Source organism: Malus domestica, chromosome 09, assembly GCF_042453785.1.
Source record: "Malus domestica chromosome 09, GDT2T_hap1".
In the NCBI taxonomy this organism is placed as follows: domain Eukaryota; kingdom Viridiplantae; phylum Streptophyta; class Magnoliopsida; order Rosales; family Rosaceae; genus Malus; species Malus domestica.
In genome coordinates this window covers 9,791,811-9,809,836 of record NC_091669.1, presented here as the reverse complement: position 1 = coordinate 9,809,836, position 18,026 = coordinate 9,791,811, and the positions used below count along the sequence as shown (strand labels likewise).

Below are 18,026 nucleotides of genomic sequence, written 5' to 3'. Positions count from 1 at the left end.
GTTTTGTTTTAAAATTTAAATATTTTAAAGTTAAATTTTTAGATTTTAACCAAAAGTTAGAGATGCTATGATTAACAAAACTCTGGGTTTCCTCCTCTCGTAAGGAATGGTCTTTCATAATTCAAAGTGAGAAATGTTTGCAATCTCATGATCACGTATGGGTGTGATGTCATTGCTTACATGGGCGTGATAGTTTTCAGGCTGACTGTCGGTTGGTAATAAAAAAGGGTAATGCTAGGTAGATTAAATTTAGAAACAAAATTTTGAAAACTAGAGAATAGGGGTTGATAATTAGTTTATTATTTAAACGTTGATAATTGTGTTTATTTTTATTGGTGACACATTATTTAATTTGTAAATTTAGTCTTTAAATTTAATTTCTATAGCATTATTCTATAAAGAAATATCTGATTTTTGGGTTTTGTGGTTTGTGGAGAAAGATTTGCCAATGTGATCGGTACTCAAAATCGTATATCACGTATCGTTATACAAATTGTAAGATATTTGTACTAAAATATTAATAACTTAAAACATAAAATTTCATACAACTTTTATTACAAAACGTGTTGTAATACTTGTTTTCATGGCAACTTAAAAATTCTCGTTTGTGGGGTTGTTTTCTACGAAACAAAGCTTTAACTCTTTGGGGTAAGGTCACACTCATCGAATCAAAAGGCTTCATGCCTTCTCTCCCTCAATCAGAAGCTTCTCTCTCCGTGTCCCTTCTCTCTCCTCCCTCTCGTCGTGTCTCTCTCTACCCGTTATCTCCCTCTTCTCTCTGCAACGCAGAGAATAGCCGTCTCTCCGACGAACCAACATCCCTCAATCACCACATCTCCACCCCTTCACCGCCTGAACTCAACTGAGTTTTGTTTCTCTGGAAAACCAGAGAATCGGAGAGCCGAGCTCGGTTCGAAATCCAAAGGTATCCGACGGTTTTCCCGACGATCTCGACGGCGACTTGCCTCTGGGTTGCCACGAATCGGCTTCTCGTCAACACAAGTAACTTCTAGACCCCTTGCAGGTGAGTATCCACTTCGTTTTAGTGTGTTTCGAACGAGTTTTCTATATATATATATATATATATATATATAGTGAAATAGTTCAAAGAGAATACTTATAATTTTTAAAGGAACTTGAGCAGAAATCAAGAATGGGTAAAAAACAGAGACGGATAGGACACTACTCTAGCTCGCAGAAAATACTCTTGGTTGGTGAGGGAAACTTCTCATTTTCTGCCTCTTTGGCTAAAGCATTTCGCTCTGCCACGAACATGGTTGCTACCACTCTCAAATCCCAAGGTAAAATTTATAGACTCCATGGATGTTCACAAACAGAAAATCATTATCTTGATCTTTTTGAATTTGTTTTACATGAATTAATAAATTTTCTTGAAATCTTTCAGATACTTTATTGACAGAGCATAGGAGCTGTGAGGAGCATTTGGAGGAGTTGAAAAAAAGAGGGTGCTTGGTGTTGTATGAAGTCAATGTATATGTCATGCACCGTCATCCCACACTTAAGTCCATGAAATTTGATGTTATGATATTCAACTTTCCTCATGCAGGACATTACCATCGGCTGTGCGAAAAAGACGAAGAGCTCATAGAGTAAGTGACAAAATTTTCCTTGATCTTTTGCACCATGCTTTGTTCCAACATGCTTTCCACTGATGCCTATGTATGAACTTGGCGCTGTACTGATTGATGAAATATTAGGCTCCTATTAATATTAGTGGAAAGATAGTGAGTGTTTATAACAAATATATAATGATGTAATTAGTAATATTTTGATAGATGTTAAATTTAATTAATTTCACCGTTGTCACAAGTTTTCATCTAAGCAGTGACCCGTAACTTATCATTACTTTGTGAATGTGTTGACCCTAGAAACTACAAAGCCTACGTGGCGCGCAGACCGAGTAATTAATAAGCTAACTACGTCCTTCGGTGATTGCGGGGCGTGCCAACTCGTCGGCCGAGGCTCGGCCGAGGAGTAAATTTGATAATGCTGTGTCGAGTCGCGCTACTGACTTCTGCGTCTTGCGATTGTGGCCGAGAAAGGAACACGTCTCGGCCTCTTGGGTTCTCGAGCCTGAAGACAAGGCTGCTATTTCTTACAAAGTTCACGAACCGAATTCGGCTTGCAATGTGCCGAATGTAATAAATGTGACACCTCACCTCGCCGAGAAGGCTAATGAGATGACCTCGACCAACAAGGATTCGAAAACCCTCCTCGACCGAGACTTGGATAGGTAACCGACCGTTCTCGCCGCAGTGCTGTTGATGCCAACGAAAGATACTGCGAGACCGACCGACTCTACGGTGACAGAGCTATCTATGCCGACTTAAGATACCACCGGGTGCTTCCACAGTGCTGTTGATGCCAACGGAAGATGTGTCAGCGAAAAAGGAAAAGAAAAAGATCTCAAGTTGTGAGAGTTTGCGCAGGGCAATTTTGTATTGATTTTGTGGGGTCTTTTCCATTGCTGAATGTCTTGTATTTATAGTAGCAGAACGCCGAGCCCGAGTTCTAATTCTTTTCGAACTAGGTTTCCCTCTCCGGATTAACTTACCTCAAATCAGTCCTATCTCTGCTAGGACTACGAATCTAGTCCTTAACTGAGCTGGATTCGCCTTCTAGTTTTACTGATCTCGTCGAGGGTCCTTATTGTATTAGGACTCGACTTGCACTCTGATTTAACCGATCTAGGCCTAGAAGCCCATGAGCTGAAGGCCCCCATGACTCTCTCGCCGTACGTCTTCCCGGGCCGAAAGTGATCCCTCCCTCGGCCCAAACTGTTATTTTGGGCCCAAACATTGCCCCCTCGCTTTTGAGGTCCTCGGCCTGAAACCTTCGGCCGAGTTTCGGCCTTGAAGAAGCGAATCTACCACTCAGGATCCCAATACCCGAGTTCCAAGGCGCATTTATTGAACATGATCGTACGATCTTGATCCTGCTAAACCACTCGCCACGTGGCATCCCCTACCATGGCCAATCCCCGATAATGACGTCTGAAGCGTGCGCCTGCCCGAACCGTCTCGCCATTATGACCACTATCTCAATCCGCGAGCCATTACATCAGTCCGTGAGCCCACCTGTCATCGTGCAGGCGTCGAACCGTCTTTCGTCATTAACTTCGCCGTCACACGCGATCGTGCGCCCCCAAAACCTAAAACCGTCGGTCTTCTCAACCGCATTTCCCAAATGCTCATCATGATCAACGATTCCTCCGGTCGATTTTGCCCTTTGTTTTGAATTTCGAACGATTGCTCTTCCTCCCATTACTCTATAAATACCGAAATTTCCTCATTTGTACTTTACGTTCTCAAACTTCCTGAAATCCCCTGCCCTTGCTCTCAAGTGCATTCCTCCATTCCAAGTTTTCGTCCTCAAATCCCCAACCCAGGAAACCTCCTTACGCTGTGCTTTACAATGGCCTCCTTCATCTCCAAGCTTTCCCGGGAATGCGACCAGCATCAAAAGATCCTTGATCGGAGCTCGATCAAGACTATACGGTTCGAGAACGACATGAGCACCGTCCACCAAATCCTGGGTCCTCTCTTCAAGGAAACAATCCCGCCGACCATCACTGGTCTTCTCCAGGAACACTGCCTTACACCCTTGCTCCAAGGGTTTGAATGGTCGAGATGGGAGGCGGCAAAGCCCCAAGGCTCCTGGCCCTCGACGACCACCACCTGGGCGACCTGGGTTGTCCGAATGGAACGGCTCTTCGGCGAAAAATGGAAAATCCTGGGTATCTACGACGCCATCCTCCTTTCGTCGATGGACATTGTCCCAGACAAGGAGCTGCTCCTAGCCGCTCTATGCTTCTGGTGCTCAGCCACCAACACAATGGTCCTTCCCCTTGGTCCCATTGGTCCCACCATCCTGGACATCACCGCCATTTTGGGGACCTCGGCCACCGGGATCCCTATCGACGCGACCCTCTCCGGGCACCCGTCGAATATCGATCTGAAGACGCTCTTCGACCGTCGAGCCTTCGAGACCCTGAACAGTGACGGTCACATCCCGTCGAGGGATGAAATACAGAAGCTCCACAAGAACTTTCTCAACTACAACACCCTCTACCTTCACTTCGCCGGTCGAAGGGAAGAGGACCTGCGAGAGGGAGAGCATGAAACCTTCCTCTTCTACTGGTACAACAAATACATTTGTTGTACCAAGTCAAACAAATGTCTGGTCGAGAATATGCCAGTGGCCGAAGCCCTGGCCAGTGGTCACGTCCTGGCGCTGAGTTCCAATATTCTTGCCCACCTCTTCCGTTGCCTGGCCGAGGCGACTCTCCACACGGTGGACCCCCACCAGAATGGCCCTCTCTGGGTCTTCCAGCTCTGGTTGCAGGTGTACTTCGCCTCCCTTCGGCCGGCTATAGCTGATTTCTCAGCAACAGAGGCTCTTGGTCCTCAGCTAGCCTCCCGACCAACGCCTCCTCATCAGGCCGAAGAGGTATTTAGGTACCTCTTTGCCCTTGACGATCTCTCAAGCGACGAATTCCTGATTTGTCGTCGTCGCGATTACCCCCCCTCCATCAGACTGCCTACCTCTACGTGGGCCGCAGAGGAGGATGCCGCTCTTCGCCAAACCTGGGGGTCGTTCGTGCTTGCTCGCGACCTTCCTCTCGGCTGCGACGGGAAACGGTCGGGGTGGGAAGTGTACCATCCGAACTTCCTTGCCCGTCAGCTCGGCTATCTTCAGGGTTGTCCCGTCCCCCTTCTCTCTTCCCGCATAGTAATGAGCCGCGGACGCGAGCCTCGCTCTTCAGAGAACGAGTGCAGGACTGCCGCGAAGGAGTTTCAAGAGTACTGCCAAAGATTTCGCCTACGACCGGCCACCCCAGAAACCCATTGCACTGACACCTTCGGTGAGTGGTGGGAAAATTACACTCAGGAGTTCTTCGGTGCGCCGGTCGAAGATGTACTAAGCAGGCTCTTCGGTGACCGACCTAAAAAAGCCCCGGCCCCCCATTCTCAAGGTAGTTGTTCAATTCCCCCTTTTTCTTCAACCTTGCATATTGTACGCCCTACTGAATTGTCTTTATCCTTTTAGGTAGTCGGCCTTTGAGAAAGACGGAGGCAGTTGCCGCTGCTACGGCCGGGAAAAAATCGGTCGTGGCCAAAAAGGACAAACCTGCTGGTAGGGCCGGGCTGATCAAACGGCCTCGCCAAGAGGCCGGGCCGGCTATCGAGCCTTCCCCGCCTGCCAAGCGGGTCAAACAACTGGCGAAGAAAGGTGCACGGGAGATCCACGTTATTTCCAGCCACACGACGACTCCCAGTGCTTCCCCTTCTCCCGCCGCCGGCCATTCTGGGGTCAAGAAACAGCCGGCTTCGGCCATAGAGACGGTCCCAGCGCGGCCTGCTTCTGTGGCCGGCGAATCAATCGTACCTCCCTTTGTCGAGAAGGCACCTGTCTCACACCAGGCGGTTCCTACGACCGAGGAAACCTCTCCCAAGAATCCAAAGCCCACGGTCTTCGTGCTGGAAGAGAGTGAGGGGAGCGACGAGGTCCCGCTGGCGCGTCGTCCTCCTACTCGTCAACAACCTCCTCCAGTATCCGAGATGACGGTTTAACCCGGCCCCTCCTCGGCTAATCGTGGCAAGCGCACGGTCGAGGAACCGACCCCGGCGGCCGAACCTCTCGTTCCTTCTCAAGACCAGGACGTCCCTGCCTCCACTGAAGCAGCTGCGCCAGTCGGCCCATCAGCAGCCGACCGTGGCAAACGCCTGCTCGAGGAACCCGAGGCCACGGCGGAATCGCCGGTCCATCCTCAAGACCAAGGCTTCCACATCCCTCCACAGGAGGTTACCTCGGCCTTTGTAAGTACCTTCAACTTTCCTCCTGATTGCTTTTCTGCTTTAGAATTCTAAACAAGGAAAAACTAAATGTCAGGTGCCTGTACATTCTTTTCACCGTCAATTCTATGCGCCGAAGGGCGTTATCTATATTTCCTGGCCGCCTCAGTGGCCATCAAACGTAGATAACCTCCATCGGCCGCGTGAAGTGAGAAGCAATCTGAGACACTGGGCTCGGCCATTGAGTTCTTTAGGTTCGAGCAATGACCCTGGGGACATGGCCGAGGTCTTCTCTCGGCAGGTTAAAAACGACACCCTCTTGCTATTCTTGTCATGACTTCCTTTAAGCTTAACCTTGTTTATTCGTGCAGGCTTCATGGGAGGTTGAATTCAAAGCTCTCCTCTCCAGCACGACCGCAGAGTCCGGCCCTTCGGCCGCTCCGACTGAGGCTGCCGATCCAAGCGCCCTAGCCCAGTTGCGAGAAGTCCTGTCACTCTCACCATCGCAAGTACTTGAGCGCAAAGGTCTTGATCTGCTCGGCGTGTGTCTGAACGACCTTGGAGCCGACGGTCGCCTAAGCGGAGATGCCATTGTTCGGGCATCGTCTGCCTTGGAGCGCGTTCGGGAGACGTTTAGCATCTTCCAGACTGCTCTGAAGGCCGAACAGGACCTGCAAGCCGCCATGGCCGTTCAAGACACCCTCCGTCCGAAGATTGACGATCTACGGGCAAAAGGAGAAGCGTTAGCCGAGCTTGACCGTCAGATGGCCGAACTAGCAAAACGCCGGTCGGTCATTGCTTCTGAACTTGCGAGGGACTTCGAGTCAGGCGGGAAGGATCGCCTAACTGAGTATGCGGCGGCCAAAAAACGGGTCGAGCGCCTGAGGCTGGACAAAAAGAATCGGCAGGCCGAAGTCATCATGGCCGACGTGCGGTGGTTGGAGTTGAAAGCTCTGCTCAGCACTCTTCTTCCCTCGTCTCCTTGAATGTATTCGACCTACTCATTTTTGTAATACCTATCAATTTTAATGGAATGATTTTTTCTACAACAAAATTTTTTATTCACGCGTTTCCCATGTGACCGGATAATATTTCTTCAAGAACTTCCCATTAATCGGTAATTTGTGAACTACTCCAGTCCGGTCTTTAAGATGATACGCCCCTTTACCGTATACCTTATGCACAATGAACGGCCCTTCCCAATTCGGCGACCACTTGCCGAACCTAGGATCTTTTATTCCTACGGGCAACACCGTTTGCCACACCAATTCACCCTCTCCGAACGTTTTCTGTCGTACCTTTTGATTATAGGCTCGCTCGGCAATCTGTTTCTGTGCCACCAGTAAATTATAAGCGTCAAGTCGCGCCTCTTCCAAATCTTCTAATTCCTGTCTCATGGACTGATTATATTCGGCGCTAAACAAACTACTTTGTTCAATTAATCGCAACGAATTTATGCTCAACTCGACTGGTAACATCGCATCGTGTCCATAAGTCAATGCGTATGGGGTTGTTGCCGTCGCCGACCGGGGCGACGTTCGGTATGCCCATAACGCCTCGTTCAACTTCAAAAGCCACATGCCAGACCTTTCTTTTATTATTTTTTCGAGGATGCCAATCAACACTTTATTACTTGCCTCGGCCTGCCCATTCGCCTGTGGATAATACGGTGTGGACTGTTCCAGCTGAATTTTCAAATTGGCCGTGTATTCCTTAAACCTTTCGGCTGTGAAGATTGTTCCATTGTCGGTTATGATCGTTTCTGGTACACCGAACCGGGTCACAATGTGTTCCTCCACGAAATCGCAAACTTCTTTAGACGTTAATTCGGCATATGATTTTGCTTCGACCCACTTAGTAAAGTAATCAGTTGCGACTATTATCCATGCATGCCTAGCAGCTCCAGAAGTCGGCGTGATTTTGCCAATTACGTCCATGGCCCATCCTCTAAACGGCCATGGCTTAATGACCGAATGTAGCGATTCGGCCGGGACCCTTTGTATAGGCCCATGGATTTGGCACTGCACGCATCCTCGTGCAAACTCGATACAATCTTTCAGTATTCTCGGCCAAAAATAACCGTGTCGTCGGAGTAGCCATCGCATTTTTCGTCCAGACTGGTGAGCTCCGCATACCCCTTCATGAACCTCTGCGATCGCTCGAGCACTCTCTTGAGGGCCGAGGCATAGCAATAACAAACCATCTTCGCCCTTTCGGTACAACTCGCTCTGGTACGTGACATAGTTCGTGGCGTGAGCCCGTGTCCTGCGACTGTGTTTTCCGTTAGGATTGTCAAGGTACTGCATAATGGGCTTTCTCCAATCATCTGGTACTGCCTCGGCCGCGCAAATTTCTATAGAGTCCTGGTCCTGCCGATCCAACAACGAAGGCAAGGACATGACCTTGGTGCGTATCACATTGTCTCGACGGAGGATCTGCTGATCAACCAAGGCCGGGTATAATTGTTGTAATATTGGTATCTCCCGGCCTAGCTTGCCCCCCAGGAGTTGTGCACCGGAGGCGATTTGAGCCAACTCGTCTGCGTCGGTATTATGAACCCGAGAAATATGCTCGAATGTAATACCGTCAAAGGACTCGGCCAAATAGCTGGCGATCATGTGGTAAGGCGCCAGAGTACAACTCATGCAGCGAAAAGACCCATTAATTTGGTTAATCACTAGTTCAGAATCCCCGAGGACGAGGACACGAGTGGCATGTAGGTCAAGAAGGAGGCCTAGACCAATGACCAGAGCCTCGTACTCGGCCTGATTATTGGTACAGTCGAAATCCAATTTGAGCGAAAAATACCAACGATCGTTGTGAGGAGACTGAATGACGATGCCTGCACCGGCCGAGGACGAAGTACTGGAACCATCGAAATATATCGTCCAATGGTTGTCGCGGGTCACCACCATGCCAATCTCGACATCAGCACCCCCGAAATCGTAAGGCGAAGGGTGCTGGGCAAGGAAATCGGCCAACGCCTGTCCTTTCACAGCTTTTTGCGGCACGTATTGCAAACTAAACTCGGACAACGCCATCGTCCATTTCCCAATTCGGCCCTTCACAATTGGCCGGGTAAGCATGTACCGGATAACGTCGGTCTGGGCAATGACTTGGGTGACCGACGGGAGCATGTAATGCCGAAGCTTGGATGCAGCGAAGAACACGGCGAGACAGAGCTTCTCAACGGCGGAATAACTGATCTCCGGAGGACTCAGATTACGGCTGAGGTAGAAGATAGCCTGTTCCCGGCCGGCATCATTGTCTTGCGCGAGGAGGCAACCGATGGACTCGTCGGCCGCCGAAATGTACAGCTTGAGAGGCTTACCGCGCTGAGGAGGGACCAGGACAGGTGGGTTTGTAAGGGAAACCTTGATCTGTGTGAACGCCGCCTGGTGCTCCTCATTCCACATGAACTTATCGGAGTCCTTGAGCTTCAAAAGTGTGGAAAAAGCTTTCATTTTACCTGCCGAATTAGCAATAAATCGGCGTAAAAAATTGATCTGGCCGAGTAAGGACTGTAATTGTTTCTTCGTTGTTGGGGGTGGGGCGGTGATGATTGCGCGTGCCTTGTTCTCATCGACTTCAATCCCACGATGATGTACGAGGAAACCAAGAAAATTCCCGGCCGATACACCGAAGGCACACTTGGCAGGATTCATCTTGAGGTTGTGCTGACGCATACGGAGGAAAGCCTGTCGGAGATCGTCCAGATGTGTCTGTCAGCGTTTAGATTTGACGACAACATCGTCGATATAAACTTTGACGATGGTGCCAATTAAATCATGGAAGATGGTGTTCATCGCCCGTTGGTACGTGGCGCCAGCATTCTTGAGGCCGAATGGCATGACAACCCATTCGTAAGTGCCGAGTGCCCCCGGGCACCGGAAAGCAGTTTTGTGCACATCGGCTTCGGCAATAAATATTTGGTTGTATCCGGCATGTCCATCCATAAAAGATAAGATCGCATGATTCACCGCGGCATCGATTAACAGATTTGAAATCGGCATTGTATACTCATCTTTGGGCGTTGCCAGATTCAGATTGCGAAAATCGGTGCAGATGCGCAGTGCACCACTTTTCTTTAATACAGGAACAATATTCGCCAACCATTCGACATATCGAGCTGTCCGAATGAACCCGGATTTCAAAAGCCGAACTAATTCGTCCTTAACACTGAGTTGTACTTCGGTCGAGAATCGACGAGGTGGCTGACGGAAAGGCTTGAATCCGGGCTTAATACGTAATTCATGCTCGACCAAAGCACGATCTAAGCCGGGCATTTCATGATAACTCCAAGCAAAACAATCTTTGAATTCCATAAGCAAGGCCCGCAACTCGTCCTTCATTTGTTGAGGAAGTAACGCACTAATAAACAAAAGTCATGGGTCATCGGCCGTCCCAACATTAATCTCTTCCAAAGGGTCCTTAATAAGGGGCCGATGATCTTCGAGCTCGGCCGGGGCGGCTCGAATTTTATCAAAAGATAATACAGGCCCATTATCTCCCTCAGCAAGGAACTCGACGAGGTTGACGCCCGAATTTGGTTGTTTAGATATCGTATACCAATGGGCCAGCAATCGTTCCATAGTAGATGAAACCGCGGCCCTACGTGCTTCCCGATCGGCGTCAAACATCGGTTTCGGGGAGAAAGTTAGCTAATCCGAGCCTCGCCGAATCCTGCTGGACAGTCTCGGCGCCAACCTCGATAGCTTTCTGAACGGAAATCCGAGTCGGCCGTCCCTCTTCATTGAAGCCTTGCAACGTAATATAGCCGACGTGATCGTCATAATACCGTGCTTGAATCATGTTGGCTTCGAAGGGCTGGCTATCGGCCGGATGAACAGTGACCGATTTGCCGTCCCAAAAGACAAGCACTTGGTACAATGAGGAAGGAATACAGCTGGTTTGATGAATCCAATCTCGGCCGAGCAGTGCATTATACTCGGTTTTGGAATCAACCACAAAAAAGGCGGTCATATGGGTGCGACCGGCAATATTCACAGTTAACGGAAGCACACCTTTGGTGTGGGACTTGTCGCCGACAAAACTGCTCATTGTGATCCCTGACGGAATAAGTTCGTCATTTGAACGGCGTAAGGCCTTCATGATGTTCAGGGGCATGATATTGACAGTAGCTCCACAATCGACAAAAACTTTAGAAACCGGATATCCCTTGATGTGTGCCGTTACATACAATGGCTTTAAATGGTGAAGCTTGGCCGATGATAAACGAGGGAACAATTCGGCCAAAGCGGCCTTTAGACTATCATCTCTTGCTGTTGACTCGCCTTCAGCAATCGATATAAAATCAACATGGCCAGGTTCCTCGACAACCACATCTCCATCGAGGAAATTTGGTTGAGCCGTGCTTGATCGAAAATCGGCAGGTAATACATGAACCATACTAATTTCCATATTATCCAGGACGGACGGGCCCATCTGGTCGAGACCCTCCTCGTTCGGTTGGTTAGCGACTACGGACTCAGTTGTCGTCAGAGTCGGACAACGAGATTCTTCCGTCCCTTCAATAATGTCACTCGGCGGAGCTGCTTCGGCCACTTGTTGGCTCTGCGTGACCGCCTCAGGTAAGGTCGAGATTGACAATGAGCTTGGGGTCAAGACCTGAACCTGCTCCTGGTAGTGTAGCCGAGCATCCCTAGTGTCGAGATAAGCATCCAGACGGGCAATACGGGCGATTTCATCGGTCGTAAGGCCGAAGAGAGAAACCGCCGAAAATACTTCAAAGTGATACCGTAAATACTGAAGGTCCTCTAGCGAGAAAAGAAGGTCAGCGACATCGATATCGGTATACGGGTCAACTTCAAATCCAAAGACACGGGCTTCTCGTATGTGCTGGAACCTTGCTTTCAATCCTGGATCTGAGGTCTTCTGGATGATACGCTCAGCATCCGGACAAGTCAAGACAAGATCAATGGTGTCCTGACATGCCTTCGGCAAACCATACAAATCGTTGGCCGAATGTTCCTTATGAAATTCTCGCATATATTCCAAAGACTCCCCAAGGAACGGGGGGTGCAAATTCCGTCGAATTCTGACTAAAGGCTCTTGTATAGCTAGCGGGGATAATTTACTTTCGGCCTTTTGCCTGAAATGTTCAACACGTGCCTTCATTTCCCCTGGTCGAATGAGAAGTTTGATCCGCTTATCAGCTTCTTCAAACATGGTCTCGACGTCTTGATCGACCAGCCGTTTCCCCTGAGCCAACTCTGTCATAATTGGTGGAGGTGGTCGCTTTTCATTAGTGGCAACTGTATCCTTCGGTCGCCACTTAGGGGCCGAAGTTTCTTGGGCTGCTTGTCGGCGAGCCATGCAATCTATCCGTTGATGCCGGCGTTTCTGAGATTTGGACAACGCGGTATAGACGCCCTTCGAAGAATGGTATGTATACCAACGTTGATCTCTAGGCTCAGGAGGCTTGAAGGTCTTTTGACTCCGTGATGATCCTGAACTGCTAGAATTACGCTTATAGTAATCATCGTCATAAAATGAAACATCAAAATCGAGGCGCCGCCTGACCGGGGGTGTCTCTTCCATCCGTACTTTAGGATCGAGCCTCCCAAAAACCCCATGATGTTGGTCTTCATTAGCTATCTTTTGCCGAGTTACGGCCACGGGTTGCGAAGAAGGTTTCTCTTCTGGTTCACTGTCGACCTTCGCTTTACATTTCCTGCACAGAACCGCCGTCCCACTATCTTCATCGGCGCTACACTCCGTCATAGATTTGACAATAGCGGGCCCCGTTAAGGCCGCAGATGGTTTATTTGAACGCGAATCGGCCATGAACCGTGGCCGAACATTCTGATTCCGCGGGCGTTGTGTCTCAACCACTTCAGCCTTGCCTTTCCCTTTGTCCTTGGGTAGGTACGCGTCGACCATATTTACTGCTGCCGTGGGGAACGGATCAGTATCAACACTCATCCTCTTCTCGGGGAACTTCAGTTTGCCATTATCAATCCAGCTTTGGACGTTATCACGAAATACGACGCAATTGTTTGTCGTGTGTTTGCTCGAATTGTGGTATTTGCAATACACCTTTCCTTTAAGCTCATCGGCCTTAGGAATGTTATGACCAGGCCGAAGCTTAATGATTCTTGCTGATAACAGTTGGTCAAAAATTGCGTCAGCCTTGGTAATATCAAAAGTATAAACCTTTGACGGTTTCGATGTTCCTTCAGTGGCCGAGCGACTTTTGGCTTCTCTAGAATCAACCTGAGTCAATGCCTTGCAAATGTATGGTTTATCTATCACTATCTCGGCCGCATCCACACTGACGCATTCATCCTCGGTTGACGCATAGCTGACAGTAGGATTTTTGTACAACGTCCCCCGAGATGGCGTTTTCGAAACCTTCTCCTCACGGAGCAAGTAGTCGTACTGTTCAACGTGCTGGGCTAATTCATACATGTCCCGAAAGTTTGCCCCCAGGAATTTCTTTTTATATTCGACGTCGAGGCCGTTCAAAGCAAGCCTAACGAATTCGACTTCGGGTAAGGGCACTCGGCACCAATTCCGGGCCGATTTGAACCTAGTGAGATAGTCCATTGGTGATTCATCAGATGCCTGAGCCATCCTTGCTAATGAAGAAACTGACATCTCCATCCCTGGTCGATAAAACTGCTCATGGAACTTCTCGACCAACTCTTCCCAGTTCTGGACAGAATTGGGGGGTAGATTAATGTACCAAGCAAATGCCGAGCCGGTCAATGAGAAGTTGAATAGCCGTAACTTATGAAAGTCACTATTGACATCTCCGCATTGCGCAGTGAAACGAGCCACGTGCTCCAACGAAGATAAAGACGATTCACCGGCAAAAAGACTAAAATCTGGGATCTTGAAACCCTTCGGGTACCCAAACGATTCCACGTAAGCTGGGTACGGATGAATAAACTTAGGAAACTTCGGCCCTTTCTTCATGGCCGAGTCGATCATCCGCTGAACTTCGGTCATATCAACGGGTGTTGCTTCGACCCTATGGTCGGTCCCGTCTGACTTAATATTCGACCCTCCTCCTTTCTCCAAGTTAATTGGTTTGAGCAGGGCAGGAATAGGCCCGGCCGGTACAATCGGTGCCGGGTTGTTTTCTGGTAAACAAGGTTGGCGAAGATCGAAAGGCCTGCTGCCACCAACTTGGCTAACCAGCATTTCGAGCAGCTTGGTTTGCCGATCATTGGCACTGAGTATCGCATCCTGCAGCTTGTCAATGCCTCGACTGAACGTATGCTCGACTGACCGAGACTGCTCATCCAGTCGCTTTCGGAGAAACGACCTCGTTTGTGGGTTTGATCCTTCACCACCATCCTCGTCACATTCCTCTATTATCCCTTCATTGAGAACGCATGTGTTTTTGTTAGGGATCTCTAAACCACGGAGTTGACCGCCGAGATTAAGTTCTCTCTCTCGGCGAGTCACGCTCGTGGACTCAGGTGCACCAACGCTAAGGGGATTCTGCGCCTGTGGCACACTCTGTCCTATGCTCTGACTCGGTAAATCGGCTGTCGACTTTCCCATAGCTGTTTTCTTTTTTACCGATCGTGTTTCAATTGGCATGAACTTCGTAGTTTAGCACTGGGTCCCACTGGGCGTGCCAAAATGTTGACCCTAGAAACTACAAAGCCTACGTGGCGCGCAGGCCGAGTAATTAATAAGCTAACTACGTCCTTCGGTGATTGCGGGGCGTGCCAACTCGTCGGCCGAGGCTCGGCCGAGGAGTAAATTTGATAATGCTGTGTCGAGTCGCGCTACTGACTTCTGCGTCTTGCGATTGTGGCCGAGAAAGGAACACGTCTCGGCCTCTTGGGTTCTCGAGCCTGAAGACAAGGCTGCTATTTCTTACAAAGTTCACGAACCGAATTCGGCTTGCAATGTGCCGAATGTAATAAATGTGACACCTCACCTCGCCGAGAAGGCTAATGAGATGACCTCGACCAACAAGGATTCGAAAACCCTCCTCGACCGAGACTTGGATAGGTAACCGACCGTTCTCGCCGCAGTGCTGTTGATGCCAACGGAAGATACTGCGAGACCGACCGACTCTACGGTGACAGAGCTATCTATGCCGACTTAAGATACCACCGGGTGCTTCCACAGTGCTGTTGATGCCAACGGAAGATGTGTCAGCGAAAAAGGAAAAGAAAAAGATCTCAAGTTGTGAGAGTTTGCGCAGGGCAATTTTGTATTGATTTTGTGGGGTCTTTTCCATTGCTGAATGTCTTGTATTTATAGTAGCAGAACGCCGAGCCCGAGTTCTAATCCTTTTCGAACTAGGTTTCCCTCTCCGGATTAACTTACCTCAAATCAGTCCTATCTCTGCTAGGACTACGAATCTAGTCCTTAACTGAGCTGGATTCGCCTTCTAGTTTTACTGATCTCGTCGAGGGTCCTTATTGTATTAGGACTCGACTTGCACTCTGATTTAACCGATCTAGGCCTAGAAGCCCATAAGCTGAACGCCCCCATGACTCTCTCGCCGTACGTCTTCCCGGGCCGAAAGTGATCCCTCCCTCGGCCCAAACTGTTATTTTGGGCCCAAACAGAATGATAGACAATAATTATGTAATTCCTGATTTGTGGAGATATTTCGTGATCTCTTATTGATTCCCAAATCATTTAGATTAGCCTTCCTTTTATGTAATTGTTGTATGTATTGAATGAGAATTCAACCCTCAATCCTTTCGCAGGATTCAAGGACAAACCTTCTATGTTATTCTCTACTGCTTAATCTTTTAATGAAGTCTTTCATGGTTAATCAATTTTGTTTTTATTTTTTGTTACACAATCAGTTTTGTTTATGCAATGGTGAGGATGCAGGACCAGTTATATAGCAAAATGCAGATTCTTAAAGCTCTCTCTACCCATATTATCAATTTTCATATGGTATTATAACTATTAGTTACTGAATTACTTTGTCATAAGTGATTAATATGGAGCTTCAATGGAGCTAGATTGCACAGGCATTTGTTAAAATCCTTTTTCAAAAGCGCCTGCGGGATGCTCAGCAAAGGTGGTGAAATTCATGTTTCACACATGGTAGGCTACCCGTATGATCAATGGAAGTTGAAGGAGCTTGCTGAGAAAGCAGGCCTGTATTTGAAAGAGAAAGTGTGGTTCAACAAGTCAGACTACCCTGGTTACCACAGTAAGAGGGGTGGCGGCATCCAGAGCGACAAAATGTTTCGTCCGAAAAAAAAAACATGTTACACCTTCAAATTTTCTCTGAAACAAACAAGTTCTGAACTTTCTGTTTGTAATCCCACAACCAGCATTGTAAGTTATGGCCCTTCACCACCTGGCTATCAGGGTTACATTTGTCCTCCAGCTCACCCAAGCCCCACACTCTCTCCCCGCCTAGACGATTATGAACCTCCAGCTACTCCAAGCCCACCCTTACCCCCTTCCTGCCAAGACCATGATGACCCTCCAGCTCCCCCGAACCCGCCTTCACGCCAAGTTGATGAAGAAATCGGCTGCTACTCAGTCCTTAGAGACTGGTATGTGCATGCTGTCCTTCTTTTACTACCCTTACTAGCTTTCAATTGCAATTGATTTACAAAAGTACCATACTTACTATACCCGTTCCATATTTTATTAACTATGATGGGTCATTAGCTCCTGATATGTTTTTTACCCAACTCCTTTTGCACAACTGATATTAGTGACCATTGTCAATTACCCAAGTTTTCTTATAATGCTCCTTATGTTTTGATTTTCATATTCGACATGAATTGGGTATTGTGTGTTTTACTGTTTGTTGTTTTCTTTCTGTCTTTTTTAGGACAAATTTTTAAGAATAATACTTGCGTTTCCCCATTGGGAATGCACATATCCCACATTTAATAACGTATCTTCTTTTTTTATATATAAACTCTAGAATTAGAATCATCTTTTGTGGCCTATATTTAACTGTAGGGTTATGTAGATGATGCCTTTATTTATATTAATAAAAGAGAGAAGAATAACTATAATCAAATCTAATATAGGATTTACACAATCACATTTAAATAAAGAAGTTTATAACATCATCCAATTTTTTAATCATTATTCGAACAGAAGGTCATTTAGTCATCTTAATGTATGATATAAATGGACGGTTCATTATAAATGTTACTTGATGCTCATGCTTTTGGGTGACGATTTGAATAATTTTTTGTAGGTATGAGAAGACTAAAAAGTTAAAACGGTTTTGATTATCAAATTTGTATGGTAAATGTACTTTATTCGAAAGAAGTGGAGTATGTTCATTTTCACAAGAGAACACAAGTATTATCCAAAATTAATCTAATTTCTTGATGATTATCAGCTGTAACTGTAGAATTTTAGAATTAATGGCCAATATGAACCTAGAATCAATTCCATAAGGCGTGACAATATCACTGTACCCTTCGATGTACTTAGATTAAGCATAAACACAGTGAACAGGATGAAATGATTGTACAATTGAAACTAAGATTTGTTGCAATTGAATTATTTTTAAATGCCTTATAATACTATAGGACAACTAAAATTGCTTTTTGGTTTCCGTTTTTCTTCCACTGCTTCACTGACCCCAGCGGTCTCTTGTTTAATTTTGCAGTTTGTCTGCAATTTTTCGCTGCTGGCCGGATATTGGACGCTCGCTGCTTTAGTCCGTTAGATACATTTGCTCTTTTATGAACGGTGCTACTGTGTGGTGTTTGGTAATAATTTTTTAATGGTTGAGATGTCATGTTTCATGTTTCCTGCATTAGATTTTAAAGAATGCAGCATTGTATTTGGTGTAGACAAGATTTTGGGGCAGCTGGATCTGTGTAAGTAGTCCAAGAAAAAACGGTTATATGAGAATATGAAATCGGGCCCTGGTCTCTGGTTTGAACTTATATGGCAAAACAAACTAATTTCACCACTTTATCATCATTTAAATTTTAAATTTTAGCCCATCTTTAGAAATGTTTCATAACTTTTTATTTTATTTTAGGGTTAAGTATGAACAACTATCCAACATTTAAAGGTTACATTAATTGACCTCAATCATTTAAAACATTTCAAATTATGTAACCTTTTTGAAAAATGAACACTTGTTAGATAACTAGCATTAAGTGAAGACCTAGACAAGTATTGATGCGAGACATCGCTTCTGTGTGTCGTTTATAGATCTTTAAATCTCTAAATTGATCCCTTATAACTAGGGGTGGGCACTTGAAACCGAAA

The 18,026-nt window shown here is 47.1% G+C and overlaps 1 protein-coding gene across 3 annotated transcripts; it reads left to right on the top strand.

Moving 5' to 3' along the window:
• Positions 1 to 568: 568 nt before the first annotated feature.
• LOC103416660 (uncharacterized protein At4g26485-like) lies at positions 569 to 17,695 on the top strand. Of its 3 annotated transcripts, none has more exons than XM_070805048.1 (5): positions 569 to 1,024; positions 1,145 to 1,301; positions 1,406 to 1,610; positions 15,785 to 16,330; positions 17,413 to 17,695. In XM_070805048.1, exons 2-5 carry the CDS (start codon positions 1,154 to 1,156, stop codon positions 17,462 to 17,464), a joined length of 951 nt encoding a protein of 316 aa, XP_070661149.1. In that variant the 5' UTR covers positions 569 to 1,024; positions 1,145 to 1,153; the 3' UTR covers positions 17,465 to 17,695. The 3 variants fall into 3 exon arrangements, with proteins under 3 accessions (XP_070661149.1, XP_070661151.1, XP_070661150.1); XM_070805050.1 differs by having other exon boundaries at positions 589 to 1,024; positions 15,794 to 16,330; XM_070805049.1 differs by having other exon boundaries at positions 589 to 1,024; positions 1,133 to 1,301.
• Positions 17,696 to 18,026: the final 331 nt, after the last annotated feature.

What these genes read in the sequence shown, in the direction of transcription:
- LOC103416660 (XM_070805048.1), top strand. Translation starts at nt 1,154, where the DNA reads ATGGGTAAAAAACAGAGACGGATAGGACACTACTCTAGCTCGCAGAAA. An exon ending in TACCACTCTCAAATCCCAAG is followed by an intron (nt 1,302 to 1,405) that starts GTAAAATTTATA and finishes GAAATCTTTCAG; the next exon opens with ATACTTTATTGACAGAGCAT. An exon ending in TACTCAGTCCTTAGAGACTG is followed by an intron (nt 16,331 to 17,412) that starts GTATGTGCATGC and finishes TTAATTTTGCAG; the next exon opens with TTTGTCTGCAATTTTTCGCT.